Source organism: Solanum dulcamara, chromosome 4 (assembly GCF_947179165.1).
Source record: "Solanum dulcamara chromosome 4, daSolDulc1.2, whole genome shotgun sequence".
Lineage (NCBI taxonomy): Eukaryota > Viridiplantae > Streptophyta > Magnoliopsida > Solanales > Solanaceae > Solanum > Solanum dulcamara.
In genome coordinates, this window is record NC_077240.1 from 15243533 (window position 1) to 15270100 (window position 26568).

The 26568-nt window shown below is 35.7% G+C and overlaps 2 protein-coding genes across 4 annotated transcripts; both read right to left on the bottom strand.

Moving 5' to 3' along the window:
• Positions 1 to 176: 176 nt before the first annotated feature.
• Positions 177 to 18072, bottom strand: LOC129886544 (uncharacterized). 3 transcript variants are annotated; one of them, XM_055961260.1, is made up of 23 exons: positions 17657 to 18071; positions 17416 to 17523; positions 16564 to 16712; positions 12122 to 12203; positions 11537 to 11961; positions 10255 to 10687; positions 9925 to 10148; positions 8796 to 8991; positions 8504 to 8652; positions 8200 to 8374; positions 8051 to 8104; positions 7103 to 7282; positions 4913 to 5025; positions 3218 to 3391; positions 2993 to 3050; positions 2730 to 2789; positions 2217 to 2258; positions 1998 to 2128; positions 1729 to 1861; positions 1575 to 1652; positions 970 to 1086; positions 721 to 783; positions 177 to 643 (listed from the first exon to the last, which is right to left on the bottom strand). In XM_055961260.1, the coding sequence occupies exons 1-23, from the start codon at positions 17801 to 17803 to the stop codon at positions 557 to 559; spliced, it is 3378 nt and encodes a 1125-aa protein (XP_055817235.1). In that variant the 5' UTR covers positions 17804 to 18071; the 3' UTR covers positions 177 to 556. The 3 variants fall into 3 exon arrangements, with proteins under 3 accessions (XP_055817235.1, XP_055817236.1, XP_055817237.1); XM_055961261.1 differs by lacking the exons at positions 16564 to 16712; positions 17416 to 17523; positions 17657 to 18071 and adding exons at positions 12840 to 13002; positions 13117 to 13627; XM_055961262.1 differs by lacking the exons at positions 177 to 643; positions 721 to 783; positions 970 to 1086; positions 1575 to 1652; positions 1998 to 2128 and having other exon boundaries at positions 1769 to 1861; positions 17657 to 18072.
• A 1753-nt stretch (positions 18073 to 19825) lies between these two features.
• On the bottom strand, positions 19826 to 26041 carry LOC129886545 (uncharacterized). The gene is made up of 8 exons (XM_055961263.1): positions 25814 to 26041; positions 25702 to 25723; positions 22204 to 22260; positions 22040 to 22121; positions 21778 to 21873; positions 21376 to 21500; positions 21269 to 21287; positions 19826 to 20648 (listed from the first exon to the last, which is right to left on the bottom strand). Exons 1-8 carry the CDS (start codon positions 25914 to 25916, stop codon positions 20271 to 20273), a joined length of 882 nt encoding a protein of 293 aa, XP_055817238.1. The 5' UTR covers positions 25917 to 26041; the 3' UTR covers positions 19826 to 20270.
• Positions 26042 to 26568: the final 527 nt, after the last annotated feature.

Genomic DNA, 26568 nt, shown 5'->3' on the forward strand with positions numbered 1-26568 from the left:
GTGAGATTCAAAGAATTCTGAAACGAAATGCACGAGATCTTCTTGATACTCTCTATCTTTCAGAAGATCACAATCCTACATACAAGAGTCGCCCTTTTCATTACAATCACCCACACCCTCAATGAAAACAATAAAATCTGGTACTAACTGTAAATAAAAAAATAAGGGAACAGCAATGCACAAAATCATCTCTATTCTCTATTTATCAGAAAATCAGATCTTTCATACAAGAGGTGGCCCTTTTCATTATGATAACCCACACCCTTAAGGACAAAGCTAAAATTTGATACAAAGGACCATGGAAACCAAAGAACTAAGAGCAATGATATGCCTATCTACGAAATAAATTTCTGCAGGACACAAATGTGGACAGTATAACAAGAACCGAAAATCTCATCTCGTGCGTTTTGCAGAGCCACTCAACTACCTTCTCAATAGAGCAGTAGACGTTTATGCTGATTTCAAGTTGCTGCGGTTAAAACTTGAAGTAGAAGATCTCACCGGAAGCTCTTTTAACCATTTCAAGCTGTCCAAGGACTCTTTACATCCATATAGATCATGTCTCTTCTGAATTTGAAGTGGATGAAAGCTTTTCATCCAAACTTTCAAGCAAGTCATGGTATTCGACAAATGACGGATGGGTCTGAAGATGCACATAGAAACCACAGTGAGATGCACAAATAAAGTCAGTGTAACCAAGAAATGATGTATCAAATTTACCTTTAAAGTAATGCTATATGCTTTCCACAAGCGCAAATCATGCTGAAATAAATCAAATAAGACCTGAGCAAAAATAATAAAAGGAACCCTGTGTGAGTTACAACTAAAAAATAATAATCAAAATAAGCAGATTTTGAGGTTCTAACAAACAGGAACACAAGCAGTAAAACTAATGGCAAACCATTTTTCATGTAGTTAAGGCAACCTATCAATAACATCCTACATTCAGTTAAAGGAAGTTAGTCAAACCTCAGACCGCCTCAAAAGCGTGGCCAGTACTACAATCCACTCTTTGAACTTCACAGAGCACATATGAGACAAAAGGAACTCTGCATCTAAACGACTTTGCAATGTTCCCATCTGAAGCTGATGATTCAAAAGAAACAAGATTATCAGTAGAGTATCAAGTTCAACAACAGTTGTAGCTAAACATACCTTAAGAATGCATATCAGCAAACATATTAACAGAAATACATCTAAAAAAGAAATTCAAGCACCATTTGAGAACTCATTAGGATAAGTCAAAAGTTATTACGGGAACTGGAACATCTACAGACATAATTAAGGGAACACTAATAAAGCATGAAACCAAGAGATTGAAATTGATTTAAGATACTATTCTTAACACAAAGATCAATAAACTCATAACTAGATCATGAAGTAGAAACTTCTCATATTCTCTGGAGACAAAATGCCCCAATACATCCCCAAGAGAAGAACCCTTGTGATGTAAAAGCTTAAAATAATTTATGGACATAATTCACCCTATCATCCATCTGATATGAAACATCTAACATGATAAGGATACATTTGTGGCATTCTAAATGTCGTTGACAAGCAATACTGGTTTGTACCTTCTGCCCGATAAGTTCAAAGCCTGAAGCAAAATTGTCCAAACGAGCACTTCCATATCTTTCTCGCTGCAAGTATTCCTGCAAGACATTTATATCACATGATCTGTTTTTAAGAACATAATAGGATACAATCTAAAATGTTTGTCAATCATACCACGAGATCAAACTGTGTGCCCTTCACAAACGCAACGAGCTTTGACAGTTCTTTTCCAGACATCAAATAGCTTGCATGACTTTCTAAAATATTCTTAACAGAAGCAACATGTGCACTCGGCTCCTTAAATGAACTGCTCCAAAAAAATTATAAGAATAAGGGATAAAGTAAGTGAAAGTCTCCTTCCATCATCAACACCAGAATCTTAGGTGCCAATTTTAGCTAAAATAAAACAAGGAAGTGACACTAATTAATGTAGCTACATCTACCCTTTGGACTCTAAAGTTTGCCTCCGGTAACTAGAAGGAAACAGAAAATATCCAAAGAATCTAGGAGATAGCTTCTCAGAATCAGTGGTTGTGGGTTCATATTCCCGTCCAGATCTGAGAAGAAACCTCACCTGAAAACCAAGTAAAAAATTGTGAATAGTTCACATGAAGAAGAGAATTATATTGTTAAAGAAACATGATCGACATCAAAGTTCATACCAGTTCCCCTGCCAGTTCGTATAAAGACTCATCCAATGTTGCCTGGGCAAGTGGAGAACACATGTGAGGTCAAAGAAGAAGTCCAAACTTGTTGATGTCACAGAAATTTTGACTTTACCAAGCATATGTTCATTTCATTTTCCATTTGGAAATAAATTGAACTAAAGCTCATTGAGATCTTAATAAAATTTGAAGTGCCTGGGACCAAATATCATTTATCCTTACCCAGTTAATTTTATGTTTTACAGACGACAAATGTCATGGAACTTGTCACAAAGAACATCCATAATGGGCATCCAAAACAGTGTGTTTTGTCACAAAGAACATCCATAATGGACATCCAAAACAGTGTTCATTAAACTTTTTCTTTTAACATTTGTAACTATATATGCAACATTTTCTGCCTATTTAATTTCTTCAGCAGGATAACAAAAACATATATAAATCCAGGGAAATACTTCAATACATTACATGGATTAAAAGCCAAGATTCATTACATCTGCACGTGATTACCTGCAACAAACGCAATGCACAATACTGACTTACAGCTGGACTTTCAAGCTTAGCAATTACCTGCAGCAAGAAGCATGTTAAACAAAGACATTCAAACGTACAACTTCTTCAGAGATATTGCGCAAAGTTCTCAACACAAACTAAAGTAGCCCCAGACCCCTCCTACAAGAGGGAAACTTCGAAGAGATATACAATTTATAGCCGAAGACGAGATGGAGATTGCAGACAGAAATTTGAAACTCAAAGAAGGCTGTAACTCTTACTAGTATATAGCAAGCGGCAGTTCGATACCATCTGCTTTGGAAGCATTCCTCAAATAGCCTAAATATAGAGAAAAATCAGCTAATAATGGAGTTCGACACAAGCAGAATTACTTTTCTACAATCTATGATCTATCTAATAGGCTTTTGATATACATCAAAGCTGATGTTTTGTTAAAACTCATTCAGTAGTGTCATACAAATTAAAGAATAAATTCTTTTACATACTCAGTCGATCTCCCAGCAGCAGCAAATAAATCTGCCCAATGCCGGCCATCAGTCTTTCTTGCAACACTAACGACCACGTCAAAGTACTCTGGAAAATTTCTAATCAAATCACATGTCTTATCCAGAAGTGAGGAATTTGTTGAATGGTTGGGAATCACACTCTGATTCTTGCTCCTGTAAAAGAAGATGCATATTTTACTACTATGATGAAAATACAAGGATGATCTCGGGGTTAGCAGAGGGAGAAAAAAGAGCTAAGAGAAGACTGTCAGATCAAAGTCATAAAAAATTAGTGACTACCTCAAGAACAAACTTCCAAATTCCATCAAAATATGCATTCCAAGAAACAACATTCAACAAAAATTAAACTCTACCTCATTTTATATAATGGTTTTTTCTCAAAAGTAGTACTATTATAGAGTCAACTGGGTTTTTCTTTAACTATGATTTTCTTAATTCTATACATCTAAAATCATTAAATTTTAAAAGTGTGATTCTTACTTCATTTTGTATAGCTTTTAAATATGTGAATTGTATTTTAAATAGGGAAACGGGCCTCATATACCCCTCAACTTTATGATTTAGAGTTGATATACCCCTCGTCACAAAAGTGGCTCATATATACCCCTACTGTTATAAAAATGGTTCACATATACCCCTATCGTTACAAAAGTGGCTCACATATACCCTTTTATCAAACGAAAGTGAAAAAAAATTAATTTCAAATTAAGTGGCTCACATATACCCTTTTATCAAACGAAAGTGAAAAAAAATTAATTTCAAATTAATTTTTTGATTTTTAATTTTAAAAATATTCATGTAGGGATATATATGATCCTTTTAACACATGATTTTATTTATTGACTTCTTTGATTATCATTATTTGAGTTTTTTATTTTATTTTATTTTATTTTTTTCTTTCATTCTTTAGTGTAAAATATGAGAAATAAAGAAAAGATGCGTGAATGGACAAAGAGAAAAAAGTAAGGAAAAAATTTTAAACTAATTTTTTCCAACTATATTGTAATTTTTTTTTGTTATCTGTAAAAAAAATTGGGGAATATATGATTTCTTTTACAAGAAAGTTAGTGAAAAAATGAATTTGACCATCAAAATAATAAATTCAAATTAACTGTTAATCAAAGAAGCCAAAAAAAAAATACGTGTGAGAAGGATCAAATATACCCCTAGATGAATGTTTCTTTTAATAAAAAAAAATTAAAAATAAATTAAAAATTAATTTTTTCACTTCCGTTAGAGAAAAAGGGTATATGCGAGCCATTTGTATAACAATAGGGGTATAACGAGGGGTATATTAGATCTAAATGGCAAAGTTGAGGGGTATATCAGACCCTTTTCCCCTTTAAATAACTAAGGCATTGATGTAAAATTCGCCCAAGTTGTTTTGGAACCGGAAAAAAGAAGTGGTTTTTTCACACAGCTTCCTCAAAATAATCTAAAAATAAGACTGTTGATCCTTGGTACTCCATAAGTGTTCATTGTGAATGGGTTGGAGGGAGACGGACGACTAGAGCAAGATATTCTTACTGATTCAACAATGTTTCCACAGAAGCTTCCTGAATATCAGAACTCTGATTTCGGGAAAAATATCCATGATGAAAAGGTCAGCAGGAGTACTTTGGAGTTTGGATAGCAAGTGATAATCTTACAAATTATATAATTGGTAAAAATTACCCAGAAATGTCGGCTTCAAACACAGTAAAAAGGAGCCACTCTAAGCAGTGCGAAAAATGTGGCTTCTCTGCTGATAATTGTGCCAATCTTAGCGCTTCTTCCTTTTTATCCCTCTGCCAAAAAAGTAAGAGAGATCATCACAAAAAATGAAGTTGTTCGTTAATTCTGTTTCATGTAAATCCTCGTGGTTAACAAACTATAAAGATTATAGTTGCGTCACGGAAATGAATGCTTATTCAGATAAAAACAGAGACTCCTAAAACACACACAGAAAGACAAAGAAAAAAGAAAACATGGATTTTCCAAAAAATTGTCTACCAAAATATGGATACTCGACATGAACTGTCAAATGTTTACAGAACACATAGAACATGAATACCAACTAACAGGTACATGGATTAGGATCATGAATGATTAAATGCATACACGTCCACAAATTAAGCAGAATAAAATCTTCTTACAACAGAATAATTTTACTTAACATTTTGTCAAATAAATAAGATTTGCTACATTATCATGAAAAGTTTTGTGTACTTATGACTTCTCTTATCGAAAATAACATTTTTTTAAATATTTTTTTATCAAGTACAAGTATTAGTATTTTCATTCATAAACATGGCCAAACTGGCCGTATACATTGGGTATACCAAAAAGTAAAAAAATTACAAAACAAGATTCTCTACAAACTCCACCCAGTCTAAGTAGGAACTTTCTGTTTACACCAAAAGAAAATGAGGGATCAAAGACTACTCCTCAACTAAGAGAAACTTGACTCTACTCCTTCAAAAGCTCTCTTATTTCTCTCTCCAAACAACCCACATTAAAGCAAGCGGAACCACGTTCCAAGCCCTTCGTCTTCTCCTCCTTCTCCCGCTCTACCAACTGAACATCAACTCCTTCACAGTATTTGGCATTGCCCAAGGGGTGCCAAACCACCTAATTATATCCCACCATAATCTCATTGGTTAGCCCGCAATGTATAAGAAGATGATCGACGTCCCCGCCGGCCTCCTTACACATGTAACATTAACTGACAGAGATAACCTTCCACTTTCATAATCACCCCTCTAGTAGCTAGCCACGTGAAAAAGCACACATTTCTCAGCACAATTGGAACCCATTTGCATTACATGGGAAATCAGACTCCACCCTAATCAAAAGTTTCTCATAAGGACTTCACAGAGAACACTCCATTTCCTAGGGCCACCACCAACCATTGAGGCTATCCATCGGATTGACTTGCGTATGAAGGCTAGCAATCTTTGAAATCCACCCAATTTCCAATCTTGAAAATCCCTTCTAAATCAAAAATCACACTTATAACTCAATAAAATAAAAAACTATTCCTCAAGTGCAAAACGTTTCATCTTGTGGTACTTATCATTTTCTACATATCTAATAATATTTTTAAATATAAATTAATCATAATTCACAGAAAATACCCCAAATAGCTCTAAATAAACAAAAGAAAGCATTCAATTAGGGTTGGAAGAATTTCATGATTTGATTGGGACAAATTATAATGAATGCTGAAGACCATTATACTATACTATCATTTAATAGAAATTAAGTAATTACAATCGTACAATTTTTAAATTTCTAGCACATTGTAAATTGAAAAATGAACTTTATTGAAGCACATAATGAGTGATGTAGTTTCTTTTATTTCTTTGCTTTGGTTTTAACCATCCGATGTCTGAAATCCACTGGCACGTCTGTTTTGAGACATTATGGCTTAGGGGTCGACTAATTCAAATGTGCGCCATAGAAAGCCCACTATGGGGGGAGGGGGGGGGAGCACTCCTTACCAAGGAGGACTCCATTCCCACGGCTCACACCCGGGGTAATGCAATTTCATGGTTACGTACCATTATTCCTCTCTCTCTCTCTCTCTCAAAGCACATAATGGGTAATGCAATAGCGTTGTTAAATACTATTACTCTGTCCAAAAAAAATGTAGCACATGACACTTCTCCATATAGAAAATCAAAAGCAATGATTTGACAGAAATGTCACCATCAGCTTCCTTGGAGAAAGATATTCTATTTCTTTCTTAGTTTAGAATTCAAAAAACAATCTCCACTAATGAAAGATAACCTGTCTCCAAACTTCCACCTTTTTATCAATGAAAAGATATTCCATCAGTTGTCTCACTTTACCCTTTGAATGTAAGTAACAACTGCAAGGTACCTGTAGAAGATGTCGAAGTAGGCAATGCAAAATAGTCTGAGCTTGAGGTGATGGCTCAAAACATGGAAACTCTGTACATGCGGAAAATGACATTCTCTGGGAGACACCAACTACAACTCCAGCGTTTGGAAGCAAACCAAGAGGATAAACCTCACGATCAAATTCCAGCTCCGGATCCAACTACACGTGCACACCGTATATTCAATTAAATGAAAGAATTGTAGATGCGATTCTAGACATAAAGGGAAAGACAGGTCATAAGATTTTAGGTGCGTGCATGATAATAAGTTCTCTTTTTAAAAAGAAATTATGCGTGATGGTAGTTAATGATCTGGGGCAATATATGATAAGCTAAGATCATAACTGGTGGTGCGGTAATGCTAACTATCTGTGGACCTTAGTTTGGTCATAAACTAAAGATAATCAATAATAATACTCTGATGCTTAATCCTGCAAACGATGAATCATAACTCTCTAGGCAAGAAGTATATCCACGCAGGTATTTCAATTCTCTCAAATGACATCATGAAATGATCCATTATTTAAACTTCAATCCAGGTTCCACCCTTCAGCTATATTACACTCGGGACTCCACTGTTTTTAAATTTAATTAGCCCCTAAGTGTTTGACCTTGAGAAATGCTTAAGCACTTCCAATTTCCCAAACAACCTATACTAGAATATATCTCGGCTTCTTTTTACTTCCCCTGATCTTATTAATACTGACAACTTCTCCTTAATCTTTTCTCCCAACACCTCCCCCTCAAGAGAAAAGAAAGAAAAGGGAAAAGCAAGCTTTTCACATACACTAGTGCATATCATAACTGACCAAAGGCTATATTTCTTGAATCATTCAAGAGCTACTAATAACTGAAATATGGACAATTATAGATAGTGTAAAATCAAAGACAAGAGACTATGTGGACTCTAGCAATAACATCTTGAATACCTGCAAAAAATCCTCTTGCTTAAAAACATCGGCACCAGGGGATGGATACCAAACCTGTAATAAGGAGCTTTTAACCAGTATATACATCAGACTTGTAAGTTAAGTACGAATTTTATAAAAAAACTCTTACTGTTAAAGAAAACTGTTACCTGCATTCCACGGTGGCCATAGTCTAACCATGAAACTTCCTCAATCAAGCTTGCTTTCTCCTCTGACTGACCACAGGTAACCCAAAACAACTCTACAGAATCCGTGAGCTCTCTTTCTCTCCCCTCATCCAAATCAAGAAGTGAAAGCTCTCCATTTGTCCTTAGTATTAAGCATCTGAAAGTACATGCAAGCACTAGAAAATGACAACAAAGTCCTAAAGCACATATCAGTACACATCGAGACTAGCATGCAGCAATGCAGGGTCCAACTCAGAGATGTAAACATTCTGCAATAAGTACATACCGGGTAGGCTCTCGGATTGACAGATCCAAAGAAGTGGACAGGCCACCATTTCCTGCAACGCCTTCTCTTGGGAGCTGATCAGGAATAAAACGCATTGACGCAGGATGGCTCTTTGCAGTCATGATTGATAGCTCTCGTACTGTAGAAAGCTGTTTGTCATGTTATCACTTAAAAACGTATGACAGACACAATACTCTTATTCAAAAGAAATTGTGATATATATCTTGAGCTGTAAAATGCAAAAGAGACTTTGACTCAGTTTTATAGAGCATATACTCCAAGGAAGTTTCACCTGTAAATCGGGAGAACTCGAAGGCGTTAGTTTACCAGATAACTTCACATGGTAAATATGGACATCAAAAGGTCGGTAAGTGACAAGAAGATAATCTTGGTACACATCCATGACCATAGGTTTGGTAAGCAAAGGTTTCCGACATAGAAGTGAACTCTGATCAAGGTGATATCTGGGATAGAAAAGTAATTCATACCTGCAATTCCAATCAAAGTTGAACAAGTGCTGTTAAAAGCTATTTTTAAGAACCCTCTAGATACAAGCCAAAAGATCCTCTCTTTTTTTGTTTTAACATAGAATCTAAAAGATTCAATCTACAACTGGAAAGCTATGTTGGTCCTTAAATCAGAAAAATGACCTTCTCACTCCTTAAACATACTGACCATATATTCAAACAGAAGCAGAGACAAATAGAGGACTCCTGCAGCAAACACTTGAGATATAGAAGTGTTAACAATATTTGATGCAGTCTCGATGCATCTATCTAACCATAAGAAATTTCTTGTGAGCACAAGGACATCCAGTTCACATACTAGCTGTCTCTTGTGACCAAACAGATCACGAGCCATTTAGTAAAACATTATTTATCATTCAACATTCAAGGGTATGTAACTTGGAGCTCCTGAATAGAATGTCACTCCACCCAGACCGCACCCTTTAGTGGCCAAGCTAACATATCACCAAAAATGGTAGCAGCTTATCCAACTAGATGCATATGAAGTTCTTTAGTTTTCAAAACATTCCTGATGTTTTCCACTTATGATTACCATTTATTCAACTACCCATCACTCATCAAGATTTTTATGCCAAGAGATGTTTTCCTTTACTGCTAGAGGCTCCCTGATTGATAATAATTATCTCACCCCTAAAATGCATTGCTATCTAAGCGCAAACCAAACACACAGTAGTTTCATAATAAACCAGGTCAAACATCAGAGCAGACCTTCAAATTCAGAAAAGCCAACACCAATCAGCGGTAAGGTGTAAGAGAATCCAATATACGAACATACATTTTTTGTACAAACATACCTTGTGTAAAACATAATAACAAATGTAAATTGCTCATCGATCCTCATAGAGCATAAGTTGATGCTGTTTAAGTATTAGTTAATGCACATAGATAGCTCACCCGTCAGAAGAATCATCATAGTTGCAGACAACAACAATCTTCCCAAGCCATAACAAGCCTCTGCACTGGATCTTTTGTTCCTGCGTGACATCTCCAAAAACTCTCCACTTTTTCAATCTTATGTCATATAAGATCAGTCCATGAAGGCCAGCAGCTGCTAAGTACATTCCATCCTTGCTAGCAGCCACATGTTGAACTGGCCAATTCTGAGAGATGTAGGAAACCTAGCGGAGAGTTGAACTACATTAGAAATATACTGTCTCAACAAAGAAAAACAAAAGCAACATAAAAATGAATAAACCATACTCATCAGTAAATATAACTCTTAACTGGTAGGCTAAGATGCAAGAGTTTTAGTTCATCAGTATCTTCTGACTGCACAACAAGCAATCGATCTTCACCATAGATTACTTGTCGGACATAAGTAGTCCCAGAGACTCCTCTGTTCAGACAGCACTTTCCAAAAGAGAATGCAATTATTCTCTCTGAAGATCCTTCCTCAATAGCATAAAGCCTGTATCCATATTCATCCCAGTTCATCAACGAGGTACCGCTCATCATAGGTTCATATTTACATTCCTGATTTCGCTTGACCACTGGAGAAGATGCAGAACTTAAACCAATTTGACGAATGGTGGACATCAAGCGACAGCCAGAAACAGACCAAACTGTTAGCCCTCTTAACTTCCACCCAACTGCAAAAGCTGAATTATCAGGTGTCCAAGCAACACAACTGACAGCACCAGTGTCCTCTACTGAATATCTGCAGAAGAATTGCAGGTTATAGAAAGTCGGGGAAGTCCTATATTTTTTTATTAGTGTTGCAATTTTCCTCATACAGAATCTTCCATCACCTTCCTTTCATTCTAAGAAGATGAAGCCAGAACTAAAGAGCCAGTACTACTCTAAAACATCTCAAAATCATACCAACTAGGTAGGATATTTTCATTTCAATGGTTCATAGTGATGACTTTGCTTCAACACTAGTTCTGCTAACTGCCAAAATTTCATAGATATATGCTTCACATGGTTTACACATGAAACTATTTCTGACAAGAGCATATAGGCACAAATTAATCATTGGTTAGACCATTGATGGTAAAACTGAAATAATCCCCTTTGGTAGCAAGTTTGGGCACTATGATCACAGAAATAATTGTCTTACACAGATGCTTCTTAAATTTTACTTTCAAAGCACCAGAAAAAGAAAAGTTGAATAAACTTAAATATTTTTTTTACGTTTGAAGTTAAAATGTATATTCCCCAATACTATGAGAAAAACAGGTTCCTTAAAACACAGATCTTTCTTTTTTGTGTGTCACCTTGAGCAGGCATGATCTTCTCTGTACCATTCCAATTTTATTGGATGTCCCTAGAAGATCACAGATCATTATAAAATTTAGTTGCCGCATACTAGTACTTACTGACTTAATCATCCATTATCAAAAACAAACAAACACTTCAAAACAAGACGCAAACATAAATAACTGAATTTAGCTTGGGACAAAATAATCAAAAATGCAATTTGCACTAAAGGGTTCTCTCATAAGCAACCGATTGTGCCTGTCTTTTCCAAAACTTGGATGTCAAGTTGTCAACAGCAAAAGCTTACCCCCAATCATACAGAGAAACAGATCGCAGAAGCGAAGCAGACTCTGCAATGTCATACAACTCAACAACACCTCTTCTGGTACCAACAGCAAGGAGTTGTTGATCTGAAGCAACTGCAGCACATACAGCATCACCAGAGCCCAGTTTCTTTTCAGCTTTGATAGACTCCATTTGCTTCAGACCCTTTTTGCTCACAGAACATAAGACCAATTGTCCATCAGAAAATAGCACAACAAGCAACCTTAAGGGTAAGGAGAACTCCAAATGGATCACAGCAGAGTTTTTCGACAAATGATGACTGAATTTAGAAGAAGATAAACCCCCGCCAGAAGCAAAACCATTTTCCAAGGAACTTGCTAATTTAGGAACCCCACTGCCATCATGAGACTGAAAATCAAGATCAAAGGCATCAAAGGCCCCACAAAACTGCAATACAACAAAAAAGTAAGAACAAACATTTCCAACATTTTCTGCTGACTGAAATGAGTAACTACAGACTTTAATTTAAATAAGTAGACAAAAAGAAATGTCAACAAAAAATTTCACATTAATGTGCTACACAATTAAGACGTTCAAAAAGAATTACCTCTCCCTTCCAGGATATATTATACAGAGATCCATCAGAAAGCCCAACTATCATATGTTTGTTGTCACAAACTACATTGCTCCTGCAAGCCACATATGCAGGGAATAAACTATGTGTTTCAGCTGAGATCAATGGACGACAAGTTAAAGAATGAAGAAATGAATCTGGCATGAAAGACATGAATGGAACTATCTTTCCCTTCTCCACAAAATAAACTGCCAGTAAAACAAAACAGTCACACAAGTAACAAAGTACAGACAGAATAGGAACTCAGGCTCTCAATATGGTAACAAATGAAGATAAACTATACGTGACAATTTAAACTACGAGCCAAACTAGTCCTACTTAATTGACAACTTAAGCTACAAAACCAAAATAGTCTTTAAGAAAGTCCAATTCTAAAATACTGGAGAAACACAGGATTCACCAACTTCTTTTGTCATTCAAGATCAAAAACAGGATCAGACTCAACTGGTCTTAAAGTTCAAACTCACTGTTTTTTCCTTTTTACAGAAGTTTCTTTATTTTGATGAAGTAAGATGATTTCATTAAAAGCATCAAGAAGATGCAGATTGTACAAAAGAGTGAGCTCAAATCTTTAAAGGCAGTTTAGTCTTCCATAACTTTCCAAGGCCATCTGTCAATGATTTCATTTGATGGACGTAGATGAGTATAAGCTGCCTTTGCAGAAGAGAGACCATTTCTGGAGTTTCCCCACCTTATGCTGTCAGCTACACTTTCCATTACAAGAAGCCTTGTAATTTGGCAAGTAGAGTTAGAAGCTCTGGAAACTCCCAGTCCTGCAAGCCCCTCCTGAATTGAATGAGCCGGCAATTGTCTTGCCAATACTGAGAGACAGTGGAGTCTTGATTTTGGGCTATCTGATAGAGGTTAGGAAAATCTAATATTAGTATGGAGCCTTCAGACCATTTATCTTTCCATGAATTTATGTTAATGCCATTGCCCAATTTGAAGTATGAGTTAGAGAAAAATACCCTCCATAGTTTCCTGATGCTCTTCCATGGCTCAACTCCATATGGATTCCTGGTGAGCAAAGTACACCAATGATTCCAGGACCAGGCTTAGACCTGACCACCACTGTCCATAGTGGATTCTCCTCTTGGTTGAACCTCCAGAACCATTTCATCAACAGACATTTGTTTTGGATGCAGAGGTCCCTAATTCCCAGGCCTCCTAATTTTTTTTGGCAAGATGACCTTTGACCATTTAGCTAGGTGAAATTTATGGCCCTTGCTGCCCCCTTCCCATAGGAATGTTATCCGGATTTTTTCCAGTTGCTTCACTACTTCGCTGGGGATTGGAATAAGGGACATCAACTATGTAGGGATGCTGTCCAACACACTATTGATCAGTATCAACCATCCTCCCATAGAGAGGTATTGCCTCTGCCAAGAAGCAAGTTTCTTTTCAAATTTTTCAATAACTCCATTCCACACCTCCATTGATTTATATTTTGCCCCAAGTAGAAGCCCAAGATAAGTGGTGGGCAATGTATCAGTGCCACAACATAGGATTCCAGCTAGCTCATCCAAATTTGTGACTTCATTGACGGGAAAGATAGAATCAATGTTATCATTGTCTATGCTATTTCTTTGAGAATAAGGTATTAGTAGTATTAAAATTGCACCAAGATCGTCTATGCTATTATTTAAGGAAGAGGAGCAACTTTCATGCAGCCCTTGACAAAGTTTGTAACATTTTCTGCCTCAATCTCATAAATTCTACTAATAAAATGAGAGAAACGGTTTTCCTCCACTCTCTACTCATTATTTCATGTCTTATATCTTTCTATCACATACTAATATTCCAACAGGCAACAGTTACACATGTGTACATTCTGTTTATTTGATATATCATTTTATTTAATTTATAAATTGTGGTAAGGATTTTATATATTATTTTACAGGAGTAAGAAGTATAATAAAATCCTACTAAAGACTATTGCAAAGTTCTAGCAACTGTTAGTCTCCCTTTAGAAACTAGCAGAGAGAGTTGAGCATCCTTTATATAGTTTGATGGAGACAAATTTTTCATCCAATTGCATTTGCACTTTGCAATACTCACGTCTCATATAAATGTCTACAGTGAACAAAAAGCAAGGGAAGAAGGATTTTTTATCTTTTTGGGTTTCCCACCGGTTGTCTTGTACCCTCACTGGAGCCCGACTAAATCCGGATTCATGCTGGGATGTCCCACATTAGGAGGTAAAGAGCTCCCCCCTAACAAAGGTGACTCCATTCCCGGGGGGACTCGAACCCGAGACCTCTGGTTAAGGATGAAGGAGTACTTACCACTCAACCACAAACTTGTTTCATGAATCAAGGAAATAATAGAAACCTATCACTTGTTGATGGTGTGGAAAGAGTATTACAACTATCATCAGACAGCAGTATACCATTAATAATAGTTACATACAGAGGAACAGAACATCACTGGGGACTCTTACGAAGCTCCTTATCACCATTCAGGATATATATTGAATTGTCAAGATTCAAGAACAAAACTCAATAGTCAATACTGTGAAAGAAACTGCAATATCAAGTTGAGTGGGCTGAAAGGGCTCTGTTTTGACGGCGTGGCACTGATTGGATAATGACATTTCACTGGACGATGATAAGGTGGTTACTGAACATTTGATAAAGCTCTAACTGGAAAGTGATAAATTGCAGCATAACCATGTGGCCCTTACGAATCAATGATTGAATTGAACAGTGATGCATCATAGGACCCGACGGGGTGCCTTGTCTGGAGAGATATGCCACTGGACAACCTGGAGAGGTGTCTTTAGAGGGCTACGAGGTGTTAACTAGAGAGATTTGCCGCTGGGAAATGTAGTGGATTAGAGAGTGGCAAGCTGTTGGAGGGAAACGTGTCACTAAACCATGAGAATGATGTGTCATCCAACATGGTGCTGAATGAACAATGACATGTGAGCTAACTGGATGCTTATGTGACATGTGCCTTCTATATGATGCCCGAAAGGGGTCAGAATAGTTGCCAAAAGAGACAGAAATGAAGTGGTCTACCGAAACAACATGAAGAAGAGCAATGCAATCAGAACAGTCATTGAAAAGGAAGAATGGTCACTGAAAAGAGACGTGTGTAATGCCGGATCAATCACCAACAACAAAAAAAAAGCATTTTTATCAGACTAGCGGTGCACTTGCCCACCTGTATGTGTTAGCTACTAGAGCTCTAACATCATGTCAAAAGAAAAAGTAAAACCAAGACAAGTGAGCTAATGATGTCTCCTTCATCTGAAGAAAACTTTTATTGAATTGGTCATCGACATAACATAAGAGGAACTCCTTATATAATAGTCTCAATTTACAGACGATAAGGCAAGTAATTATACATGAAACAATATAAGTAACCATTCTCCTATAATTAAATAGAGAATGTTCTAAAATTTCATAAAAATATTCTACAAAATGCTATGATTCAGATACAATTAATCCGGAAATTTTTAGACTTTAAACACATATAACCTAATAATTACATTAATTTTCTAGAATTTCAACACAAAAAAGAGGCAATGTAATCACAGTTACATGTTACATGTTACAGTTATTTGGGGCTAAAGATGAATATGGGATGGAAAGACACTAAAGCCTACAAACAAACAAAATTATTGGAAGCCATTTATTGAAGTACACAAAAATAAAATGCACAACAAAATCCCAGGGCCAAGCAATTCAGCAAAAAATCTTAGATCCAACTAGCCTTTCTTTTGGGAATCTTACATAGTTATATCAGATTAAGTGATTATTAACTCCACTATCCTCTAGGTCTTGCATCATCATGACATCCCCTTCTTTTTGACAGTTACATCAACATGAGATCTTTTAGAAATCAATTTAGAGATATGTAGCTGTTTACATATATGAGCAGATTATTTCAGCCCCTGTTATGCATTAGCCCTACCTCTCAAAACTCAATAAGATATTTTTTATAAGAATTTCAGTAAGATACTTTGACATACAGAATTAAATAATATCAATTGTTGAATAGATATAATACCTTTACGGCTTGATAAAAATGTAAATAACAACTTAAAATGCCATTATCCCAGAGACTCCTTTTGAAATATAAAAATCCACGATAAAACCAGAGGAAATGTCAAGCTCCTATGTCTGGTACAAATTTCTACAACCAACAGCATGCAAATTTGACTATGCAGTACCAACAAACCTTAGACTTCATAACCAGTTAGACATCTGGTAGCTATTGAGAAAATAAGGTACTTTTAGAAAATATTTCTGATCTTATGCATTTATCAAAATAAAATAAATGAAACAATTCTCATCTCATGGACATCCAAAGACTTGTTTTTATTTCAAGGTAGGAAAAATCCGAAGGTGAAGGTTACAGCTTGAGATAAAAATTACAAATAGTCAAAAAATAGGAAAAGGGCAACTTACATTGTCAAGTTTCTGTTAGCAAAAGGCACCTGTTCATTCAAGAGCAAAGTTATGCTTGCTAGAAACAAACCAGTTGGTTGTTTGCCTCCAATTTGTATTTTCCTTTCTGTAAATTGGACCTTCAGAATGTGTAGATAGAAGGAAGAGGTCTGCCACACAAAGAAAGTTAGACGAAGTATAAAAAGGTACTCATTGCTTCACACGATTCAAAGAAACTCTAACTTCTCAACATCAGAAATGGGTGCAACAAACAGTAACAATCTTTAAATGTTAGCAATTAATTTTAGGATTTAAGTTAATATTTTACACTATCATTATATTTAACATGATATTTACCCTCGGGTTTTCAATCCACAACTGTCATGGACAATTGAATTGATAGTGTATAAATTTGAACGCAATTTTCCAAGAAAGCTCAGCAAGCAATTTATTTCTCAAGTGTCCATAGAAGTATAGCAACTCTTAAAAGATAATTCAAATAGTAGAACATCTTAAATTATTGTTTATGGGTGTGAAATCATCAACTTTCACATTTTCCATAACTCCTGGACAATACACTATGTAAAAGCACTTGGGATCCCTAGACCATTCCGTTCTTGAGATGCAAATGGACATTGTGGAGCATAATTTTCAGCTTAAATGCCAAAATTGTCAAATTTACCCCCGAAAAAAATCACCTTTAAACAGGCTACTCTACCAAACTTAAATTATACATAACACTGATAAAAGGACTCCACCAATCAACTATTCAAACCATGTGAGGTTGGTTATATGAATATTCTCTTTTCATTCTGCTCTATTCGGGCACACTACATTACAAAGACATCATAATCCCAATCAATGTATACTTACAAGAACTGCAATCAATTTCGTATCAGGACTCCAAACAGCTCGCAAATTCTCTCCTTCCTTCTGAATCGAATCCGAGCTTCTCTTGTACTTGCCCAATCTCACTCTATGCTGCACCCAATTCAAAACCCAAAAGAAATGTGAGAAATTAATCAACACCCAGTTCAAAGCAACATAAAAATGTGAAGAATTCCCATCAACCAAAGCGAAATTCTCCAACAAAAAAAATTGATCAAAGTCTGACCTGTGAGGAGGACCATAGTTCAAGATGAGTAGGGGAAACCACAAGCAATAAACGATTGATGACTTTGAGGTACAAAATTTGCTGCGAAGAAGGGCATAGCCCTGATTCCATAGGGATGACCTGTGGCCATCCATATGCCATATACATCTTCTTCAAAATTTAAGCGAAATACTCCTGAACAGATGATAATTTAGTTTTCGAAGGTTCTCAATCCGGAAAAATTATGAGAAAAAATGCAGATCAAAGTGTGCGAGAGAGCATGATTAGGGTTTTAATGGAGATCCAAATCTGGATGCATTTGATGCAGAAAATGATGAAAGAGAGTGTCAATGTGATGAGACCTCCCTTTCAGTTGGGGTTTGGATCTCAGAGAGTTTTGAAGAACAACTGATGCTGCCACACATTTATTTCCTTTAATTTGTATTTTGACCCCCTAACTGTTTTTAAACACACTATTTGAACCTACACACTATTACAGTGTAGGTGACCTTATTTTCTATATTAAAGCTAGAGATTTATTTTCGATAGACTCTATATTTAAGACCGCCATAAAAAATAATTGAAGTTACAAGAAATAGCATATAGTAATAGGAGAGTAAATACAAAAAAATAATATGATAGTTCGAGTATAAAAAATAATAAATAATAATAGAAAATCGAAGGACAAAAAAATTACATTAGCATTACTACTACTAATAGTATGGATGGATAACAAAACAATGCACTACTACCTACTAATATCTCCATAATTCGTGTTCTCCACAACTTCATATTCATGGTCATGTCCTCAGTAAGTTGGGACTGTGTCATATTCTGTCTAATCACTTCTTCTTAACATTTCTTCTATTTACTTCTACCTTTCGTGAAAACATCCATAGTCAATCGAAGCATCCGCATATCTCGTTTTCACATGCTCGAACTATCTCAATTTTACTCTCCGTATTTTGTCCTCCACAAAAATTACTCTCATCTTATCCCAAATATCTTCATTTCTAATCATATCTCTTCAGTTGATTGTTAACATAAAATTTGTACTATAATTAATTTCTTATGTACTAACTTGATTAGAACATAACGGATACAAAAAGTTCATATTAATAACTATTGAATCGGATCTAAGATTATTTAAAACTAAATCGAAATTGATAATTTGAAGCAAAAATATTATTAATTTATCAGTTATGAGTTATTGATTTGGCGGTTTCGGTAATAGTTTTGATTTTTTTATTATCGATTCTTAACGGTTTGAGATTTTTCTTAACGGATTAACCGATAACCAGATAGTAAATTAATAAATTATATTTATATCATGCGATATATTAAGTCTTTCACTTAAGATTTATTTATTTGTGGTTGTCTCAAACTCTTGGCTATTCTACAATATGTCTGTGTTTGTTTTTGAGCAAAATGTAATTTGTCAACTCATATTCATGGTTCATTTAGTTTGTCACTTTGTTTCAAAGGGATCTTCAATGATTATTTTTTTGGTGTTAAATCTTCACGGTTAAACCGATAACAAAATCGATAAAGATCAATAACCAATAAGGTTTCTATAACGATTTAGCATGTCTACAAATTGATAACCGATAAGTCAAACTGATAAACTTCAAAACCAAATCGAACCAATCAATACGCAACCCTGATCGGATCCTTCAATCTCATCCATTTTCCAATTAAACCCTTGGCAGAAAAATATCATATAAGTATATATATTAGGCAACGTGCAAATTCTAAGAGGGTAAAACTAAGTTATGAATCTCCTCCATTTCAAAATAATAATATGTAAAAAGGCTCGTGTATATTCATGTTCAAATGATTGGAAGTTGAATTCGAACTTTTAGATTATGAATTTGATATGTAAGAGTACATGTGTTAATACTATATGTAAAAATAGCGTCCATAGGTCTACTCCTCTTTCTGGACTGCTTAAGTCAACAATCAACATAGTTACATAGACCGGGCATTTAAAATTAGAAAAGACACTGTTTGTAATTAGTCTTCAAGACTTGACCACTAAAATTATGACAACAATAACATACTCAGTGTAGTCTCACAAGTTGGGATTTAGAAGGGTACCTTAGAAATAGGGAGACTATTACCAATAGACCATCAGCTCAAGGAGTCCCAAAAAAAAACGTAACAAGAGTACAGGAAACATGTAACAACCGATAGTAACAACACTACATATATTAATTAATCATAAACTCTAATTGGCTGCTAGAGAATACTTTGTTCATATGTTAAAGTTGCTTTGAGAATTTTTCTTCACGAGATTGATATGCAATCCAGTGATATATACAACAAAATACTTCCCATTCACATCGTTGACGGGTATAGCCAAGATTGGGTCTAAGACTGGAGTCAAACCTACCTTCTTTATCTCAGGGTGAAGCATGGAATTGTTTCAAATGTTGGTGTGCTGCATAAATTCTTAATATTGAATGATCACTCCACATACAATGAGTCATCCACTTTAAGTTAAGTATAACACAACTCAATTATTATCTGACCTACCATAATCTACAAGGTAAGAAATGAAGAATAGTCTAAAAGCACCGTACTAAATTCAAGTAGAGATCAAAGGATTTTGCTGCCAGAAAAAGAAAGTTCCAACTCATTGAAGATAATCAGATCTGGGATATCCAGCACCAGGTGGGGGATAGTTGGATGGTGGGTAACCCTGAGGCTGCTGCTGTGGTGATGGGTAACCCTGAGGCTGCTGCTGTGGTGGTGAATAACCTTGAGGCTGCTGCTGTGGTGGTGGATAACCCTGAGGCTGCTGCTGAGGTGGTGGGTAACCGGGAAGCTGTTGTTGTTGTGGTGGATAACCATGGGGTTGTGGGGGGTATCCATGAGGTTGCTGCATTGGTGGATATCCAACTGAAGGGGGACCGGGCTGATCTAACCGAGACATTTGTTGCACAGGTGGCACTGACATTGGGCGTGGTCCAAATTTTCCATCTCTTTTATCCATTTCAACCTTGTGCTGTGTCTGAACAGAATTATGATGACCAAGACTGAAGTGAGTGAAAGCCAAAAATGGACATTGGACAATGTAATCTGTAGGTATCATTTCAATTTAGAGTACCTCACAGACACCAGTAGCTGAAGTTACGACAGAAGTTATACAAGCATAATTAGTTCCTTCACTAGCCATTATCAGACTTCTTTCTGAAAAAAGATTTTGACAAGTTGTACGATACACTCAACTTGCATGAGTTTTGCAAAGTATAGCTGGTATTAAGTTTGATGGAGATGAAGGTTGCAGTATAATTACGATGAATCCTTTTTCATAGGGTCTAAATGAGCTGAACGGAAATAGATTAATTATGAATCCCTTGAGTGGAGTCTGTAAAGAGGTTGTTCACAATATTTTGCAGCTCCTATGTTTACTTGCAAACACAGCAACTTTCATGGTTTAAAGAACAAAAAAGTAGCAATTGTATAAATTAAGGCATCTGGTGTTGCATAATGAAAAATAACCTTTTTGGCTTGGATGCTAATTCACTATTTCAATGGAACTCTTTTTAGAGAAGGTGAAATAATTTGACTATTTCAATGGAACAATGTTCAAGCTAAAGGATTTCCTAGATAAAGAATGGGTTCACATACCTGCATACAGCTACAAACCCTGCCAATAGAAGAGAACCGGTAAATGAATATGAAAATACAGCCCGGCATAATAAAGGTTTTTTGATACTTAAAACCAAGTGTCTTACGTGCAGTAAACAATGTCCGACAAGCAGTTCAGAAGCTGAGAAGCATCTTGAATTTCTTCACTTCCAGTAAGACAAGCAATAATGCTACATATGCATGCTAACTGCTGAAGGCAAAACATGAATCCCTACAACCCGAGGCAAAGTAAGTTAGATATAGAGTTTAAGTTCTATGAACTATGTAAAAAATATTTATACAATAAGGTCACCTATGAGGTAATTCTCGATAAATCTCTATGATAATTAGTATTAGTTGGCTGCCTGATAAAAAGGACAGCTAACATGCTATAAAAGTGCAACAACACTAATATATCGTGTAAAAAATCTTTACACTATTAGATTAAAAGATGAGCATGTTACAAGCAAAGAGAAGTGAGAGGGGAGGTGGAGAAGAGTTGAAATTACTATTATGCAATTATCACATTTTGTTGTCTGCAGATTGAACTCATCTTGCAACATAAAACGTGTTGAAGCAACAGAATTTCCAAAGCAAAGAAAAACCTGACAACACAAAAGCATGTTTGAGAAACAAATTAGGAAAAATAAAAATACAGATTCAGAGATTTTCAGAAAAAATATGTAGATATATGTCTGACAATGAAGAGTTATATCATATAATCATGAAATTGAAAAAAATAACTGTAGGATCAACAGAAAAAACCCAGACCTCCGTGCAAAGACAAAATTCAGGGCAATGGCTTTCTCCACATCTGCCGCTACAAGGCATATAGCCTCCACAACATGTATATCTATAAAAGGAAGTCTTTACTTGTTATAGATACTTCAAGATGCAGCAATTTGTATACACAAACATAAAAACAGAATAATTACCTAGACATATCATTGTACAGAGCTCGTTTGCGGAGGAGATATGATGCACATGGAGCGCTTTAACATTCAAGGTAAAGAAATAATCAATTTTGAATGGTAGCACAATCAATAAGACGAACATTCTTAATACCACTTTGTGGGGAAAACATGTTGAAAAATGAACCTTGTGTTGAGAAAAGAAAAAGTCTTCTTGATACATCAATCATCTTTGTTCATGTATAGGAAATTAAGTATGATACAAGTATATTTTGTTTTATTCATGAACTAGGAAAGATGAAAAGAATTCATGAACTATTTTAAATTAGGTGCATGTATTTGTCGTAAGTAAATGTTAGAGGAATCCCTATAAATACCTAGGTATGAGAAGGCAAAATAAAATTTCAGTTGGTGGGAAAATATATCCCCTACTTGTCTTCAATGAGAAATGATTAATTCTGTAAGCCAAGTTGAGTGGAACAAAGAAGAATCGTTGCCTGACTTAGCTTGTCTTCAACAAAAAATTTTGAGTGATTGAAAGTGTCTTCTCCTCCCCCGATTTTCCAACATTCAGACAAGAAGAAAGGAAAATTTTGTGGTCAGTTCAAGTTTCTGAGCAATATATCTCCCTGTGATAAGTGATAACAGGGGATATGGAAGAGTAATTTCATCATCAAAATTACCTTATCTACTAGGGAAACCTTTCATCATCAAAACTGATCATCATAGTTTGAAGTATCTTTTGGAGCAAAGGATCACCACTCCCAGTCAGCAAATATTGTTGGTCAAGCTAATGGGGTATGACTATTCTATCTCTTACAAGAAGGGTAAAGAGAATACAGTTGTTGATGCATTGTCCAGGAGAGATGAACCTGCTCATCTGCATAGTATCTCTGGTGTGGTTTCTGAATTATTCAAAGAGGTTAAACATACTTGGACGACTGACTCCACCTTACAGAAGTTGATTTCTACCTTGCAGACATCTACTTGCTCTAAACCTTATTATAGGTACCACGCTGGTATCCTAACAAGTTGTTTAGATGATGGTTTTCCGTGGTATGGTATGGTGTGGTTAATAAGAGAACCACGCTTGTTTTGATTGTTTCTTTAATTACATGGTATGGTATGATTTGGTTTCATGGTTTTGTAGCCATGAAAACCCTCACTTTTTGAAACCACCAATTTGGTGGTATCCCATTGTTTACTTATTTTTTTTCCAATTATACTCTTACTTAATTTTAAATAATTCTAATTTACCTTTTATTCTTTATTAAACGTTACCCTACTATATCTACTGTTTTCACCGTCGTATTACTCATTCTGTTTCGCAATAATTTTTGAAGCTTCTAGGGATTTCAAATTGAAATTCTCTCTTCAATTGTGCTTGTTATCTCTTCAATTGAAGCTTCTAGGGATTTCAAATTAAAATTCTCTCTTCAATTATTATTAATAATTTTATAATAATTAAGGGTATTTTCGTAAATTTATCAATTACGATACAGTACCATACAATCAAATCAAACAACAAAATTATCATTAAACAATAGCAAACCATACAGTCTATCCAAACATAGTATTGTATTGTACTATACAGTACCATACCATACCATATAGTACCGTACATTATGAAACCATGGGAAACCACCATCCAAACACAGTGTAAGCAGGAAGGGCAGGTCATGGTAGGCAACATCCCCTATGGTTCGACAGAAGCTATTAGCTCAAGCACATGCCAGTTCCCTTCGTGGACACTCTGGGATCACTGCTACATTGCATAAACTTAGACAAGAATTGGAAAAGAATGAAACAGGATGTTTATTCTTTTGTCAGAGAATGTGATGTATGTCAAAGGTGCAAAGGTGAGAACACAGCTAAACCAGGGCTATTACAATCATTACCTATTCCAGAGAAGGTATGGGTTGATATCTCCACGGATTTTATTGAAGGTTTACCTAAAGTGGCAGGAAAAGAAGTGATATTTGTGGTGGTTGATAGGTTGAGCAAAGCTGCTCATTTTATGACATTGAAACACCCCTACACTGCCTTAGATGTAGCACAGTTATTCATGGACAATGTTTTCAAGTTACATGGGTTGCCCAACTCTATTGTCTCTGACAGAGATGCTGTCTTCACCAGTAAATTTTGGAAAGAAATTTTCAGACTTCAAAAGGTGTCCCTACTCACTTCTACTTCTTACCACCCTCAGACTGATGGCCAAACTGAGGTTATCTTAAATGCATGACATTTGGGAAGCCAAAAGATTGGCCTCATTGGCTTACTCTTGCTGAGTGGTGGTACAACACCACCTTCCATTCCTCTCTCCAGATGACACCTTATGAGGTAGTGTATGGACAGAAACCACCTCCTCTCTTACCTTATTTTCCTTGTGACTCTCAGTTGGACTTAGTAGATAGAAGTCTACAGCTAGAGAGGCTACACTAAGGGCCTTGAAATCTAATTTGGTGAAAACTCAACATAGAATGAAAAATGCAAGCTGACAAGCAGAGGTCTGATAGGAGCTACCAGGTGGATGATTGGGTTTTTTCAAACTTCAGCCGTATAGGCAGACCTCTTTAAAAGGTCATTGCTTTCAGAAGTTGTCTGCTAGGTTCTTTGGTCCTTTCAAGATCATTGCCAGGGTAGGGCTGGTGGCCTACACTTTGGATCTGCCTCCTAACTGCAGGATACATCCTACTTTTTCATGTGTCACAACTTAAGAAGAAAATAGGCTCTCACATTGCTTCTCCGACTCTGCCCAGTGTTCATAGTGATTCTGGTCATGTTTTGCTGGAACCTGAAGCTGTGCTTGATAGACCTTTGGTTCCAAGGAACGGTCAAGTTGTTTCCAGATTCTTGTCAAATGATTTAATGCTGCACCTGAAGACTCTTGTTGGGAAGACTTTTATGCTGTGCAAAAAGTTTTCCCCACTTCCATCCTTGAGAACAAGGATTATTTGATGGAGGGAGTATTAATACGATCCTAATTGTAATTGATTAGTAATTGTACTTCGATTTCCAATTATGTCAATTCCGAAAGTTAGTTAGACTTGTTAGAATTTGTTAGTTGAGTTAGTTAGGTCACGTAACTGACACGTGCTTCAGTTGGAAATCCCAATTGTTTCTACTCGACTATTCTATTGGTACAGCTACCAGCTGAATCATTGTAATCACTATCCAATTGATATGGTTCATGAATAAATTAGTCTTCTTCTCTCTTTCTCAATTCAGTTCACCATTGTTGAGGGATTTTTCAGGAGCAATTCTCTTGATTTGTTCCTTAGAATACTCGTATCGTTTCCATTAGAATTTGGTATGTATCATTTCAATTTTCAATTCTCATTAACACCTCCTCTCAGAACAACCCTAATTTGATGGCATTTTTTCCCAATTTACAAACAATCCTAACAACAAACACCCATCCCAGCGTCTATATTATTCAGCAAACAGACAATGTTATACAGAAATAAACTCAAAGATCATAAATCATAAATCATAATCATAGTCCATAATAGAAGCACTCACCACCAAAGCGAGAAACAGCAATCTGCAAAAAAGCCACAGATCACTCTATAAGTCAAAATCAAACGCTACACCACATAGAAATAACTCTTTAAAAAAAATAGCGAGAGTTTACAAAGAGGATCAGTCTCAGTGGTTCGCATAAGATCAGTGTGCCAATGATTCCGATAATTCTGACGTGACTTCATCTTCTCCATTTGATCTCTAGATGACGCCATTTTTGTTCCGTACACCAAAAACACGCACCCACTGTGAGAGATTTTTCAAGTATTCACGTTTTTCTTTGACAAAATTAGGAAACGGGAAAAAGAAAAAAGGAATGTTGTGATTTTCCAGTATGTATACAGAAGAGAGCATTATTGAGTAGAGTGTACAATGTATATAGTCTGACGTGGCAAATTATGATTGGTTGTTTATTAACGCGGCTTTTTCTGCACACATAACTACTTTCCGCAGACCACACCAATTGGTTTTACTATTCTTCGGAAAAATTATCTAAATTGGATGCATTATTGAAATTATTTTACAATTCAAATAATTTATTCTTAAATTAGATTCAATTCAAACCATTTATCCTTAATGAATTTATGATCCAAATTTTATCCCACATTGTCTTTTCTTATTTCGCACATGACATCAACATCACAACTATGAATTAATCCTCTGTGATACTCCGTCGGTATATTGATACCATATTGATATCATATAGGACTGAGTTTAATCCTCTGTAATACTTCATCGGTATATTGATACCCTATCGGTATTGAATTGAACTCATATTTTAAGAAATTAATAAGAAATAATTAAGAGAAAATTATGAAAGTTACAATCTTATTTATCAAACTCTAAATTAGTAGAAAGTATATTTTT

What these genes read in the sequence shown, in the direction of transcription:
- LOC129886544 (XM_055961260.1), bottom strand. Translation starts at nt 17,803, where the DNA reads ATGTATATGGCATATGGATGGCCACAGGTCATCCCTATGGAATCAGGG. An exon ending in GCTAACAGAAACTTGACAAT is followed by an intron (nt 12,204 to 16,563) that starts GTAAGTTGCCCT and finishes TGTGGCTTGCAG; the next exon opens with GAGCAATGTAGTTTGTGACA. An exon ending in TACTTCGACATCTTCTACAG is followed by an intron (nt 5,026 to 7,102) that starts GTACCTTGCAGT and finishes CTTTTTTGGCAG; the next exon opens with AGGGATAAAAAGGAAGAAGC.
- LOC129886545 (XM_055961263.1), bottom strand. Translation starts at nt 25,916, where the DNA reads ATGGCGTCATCTAGAGATCAAATGGAGAAGATGAAGTCACGTCAGAAT. An exon ending in CACTGAGACTGATCCTCTTT is followed by an intron (nt 25,724 to 25,813) that starts GTAAACTCTCGC and finishes GCTTTTTTGCAG; the next exon opens with ATTGCTGTTTCTCGCTTTGG. An exon ending in AATTTTGTCTTTGCACGGAG is followed by an intron (nt 21,874 to 22,039) that starts GTCTGGGTTTTT and finishes TTGTGTTGTCAG; the next exon opens with GTTTTTCTTTGCTTTGGAAA.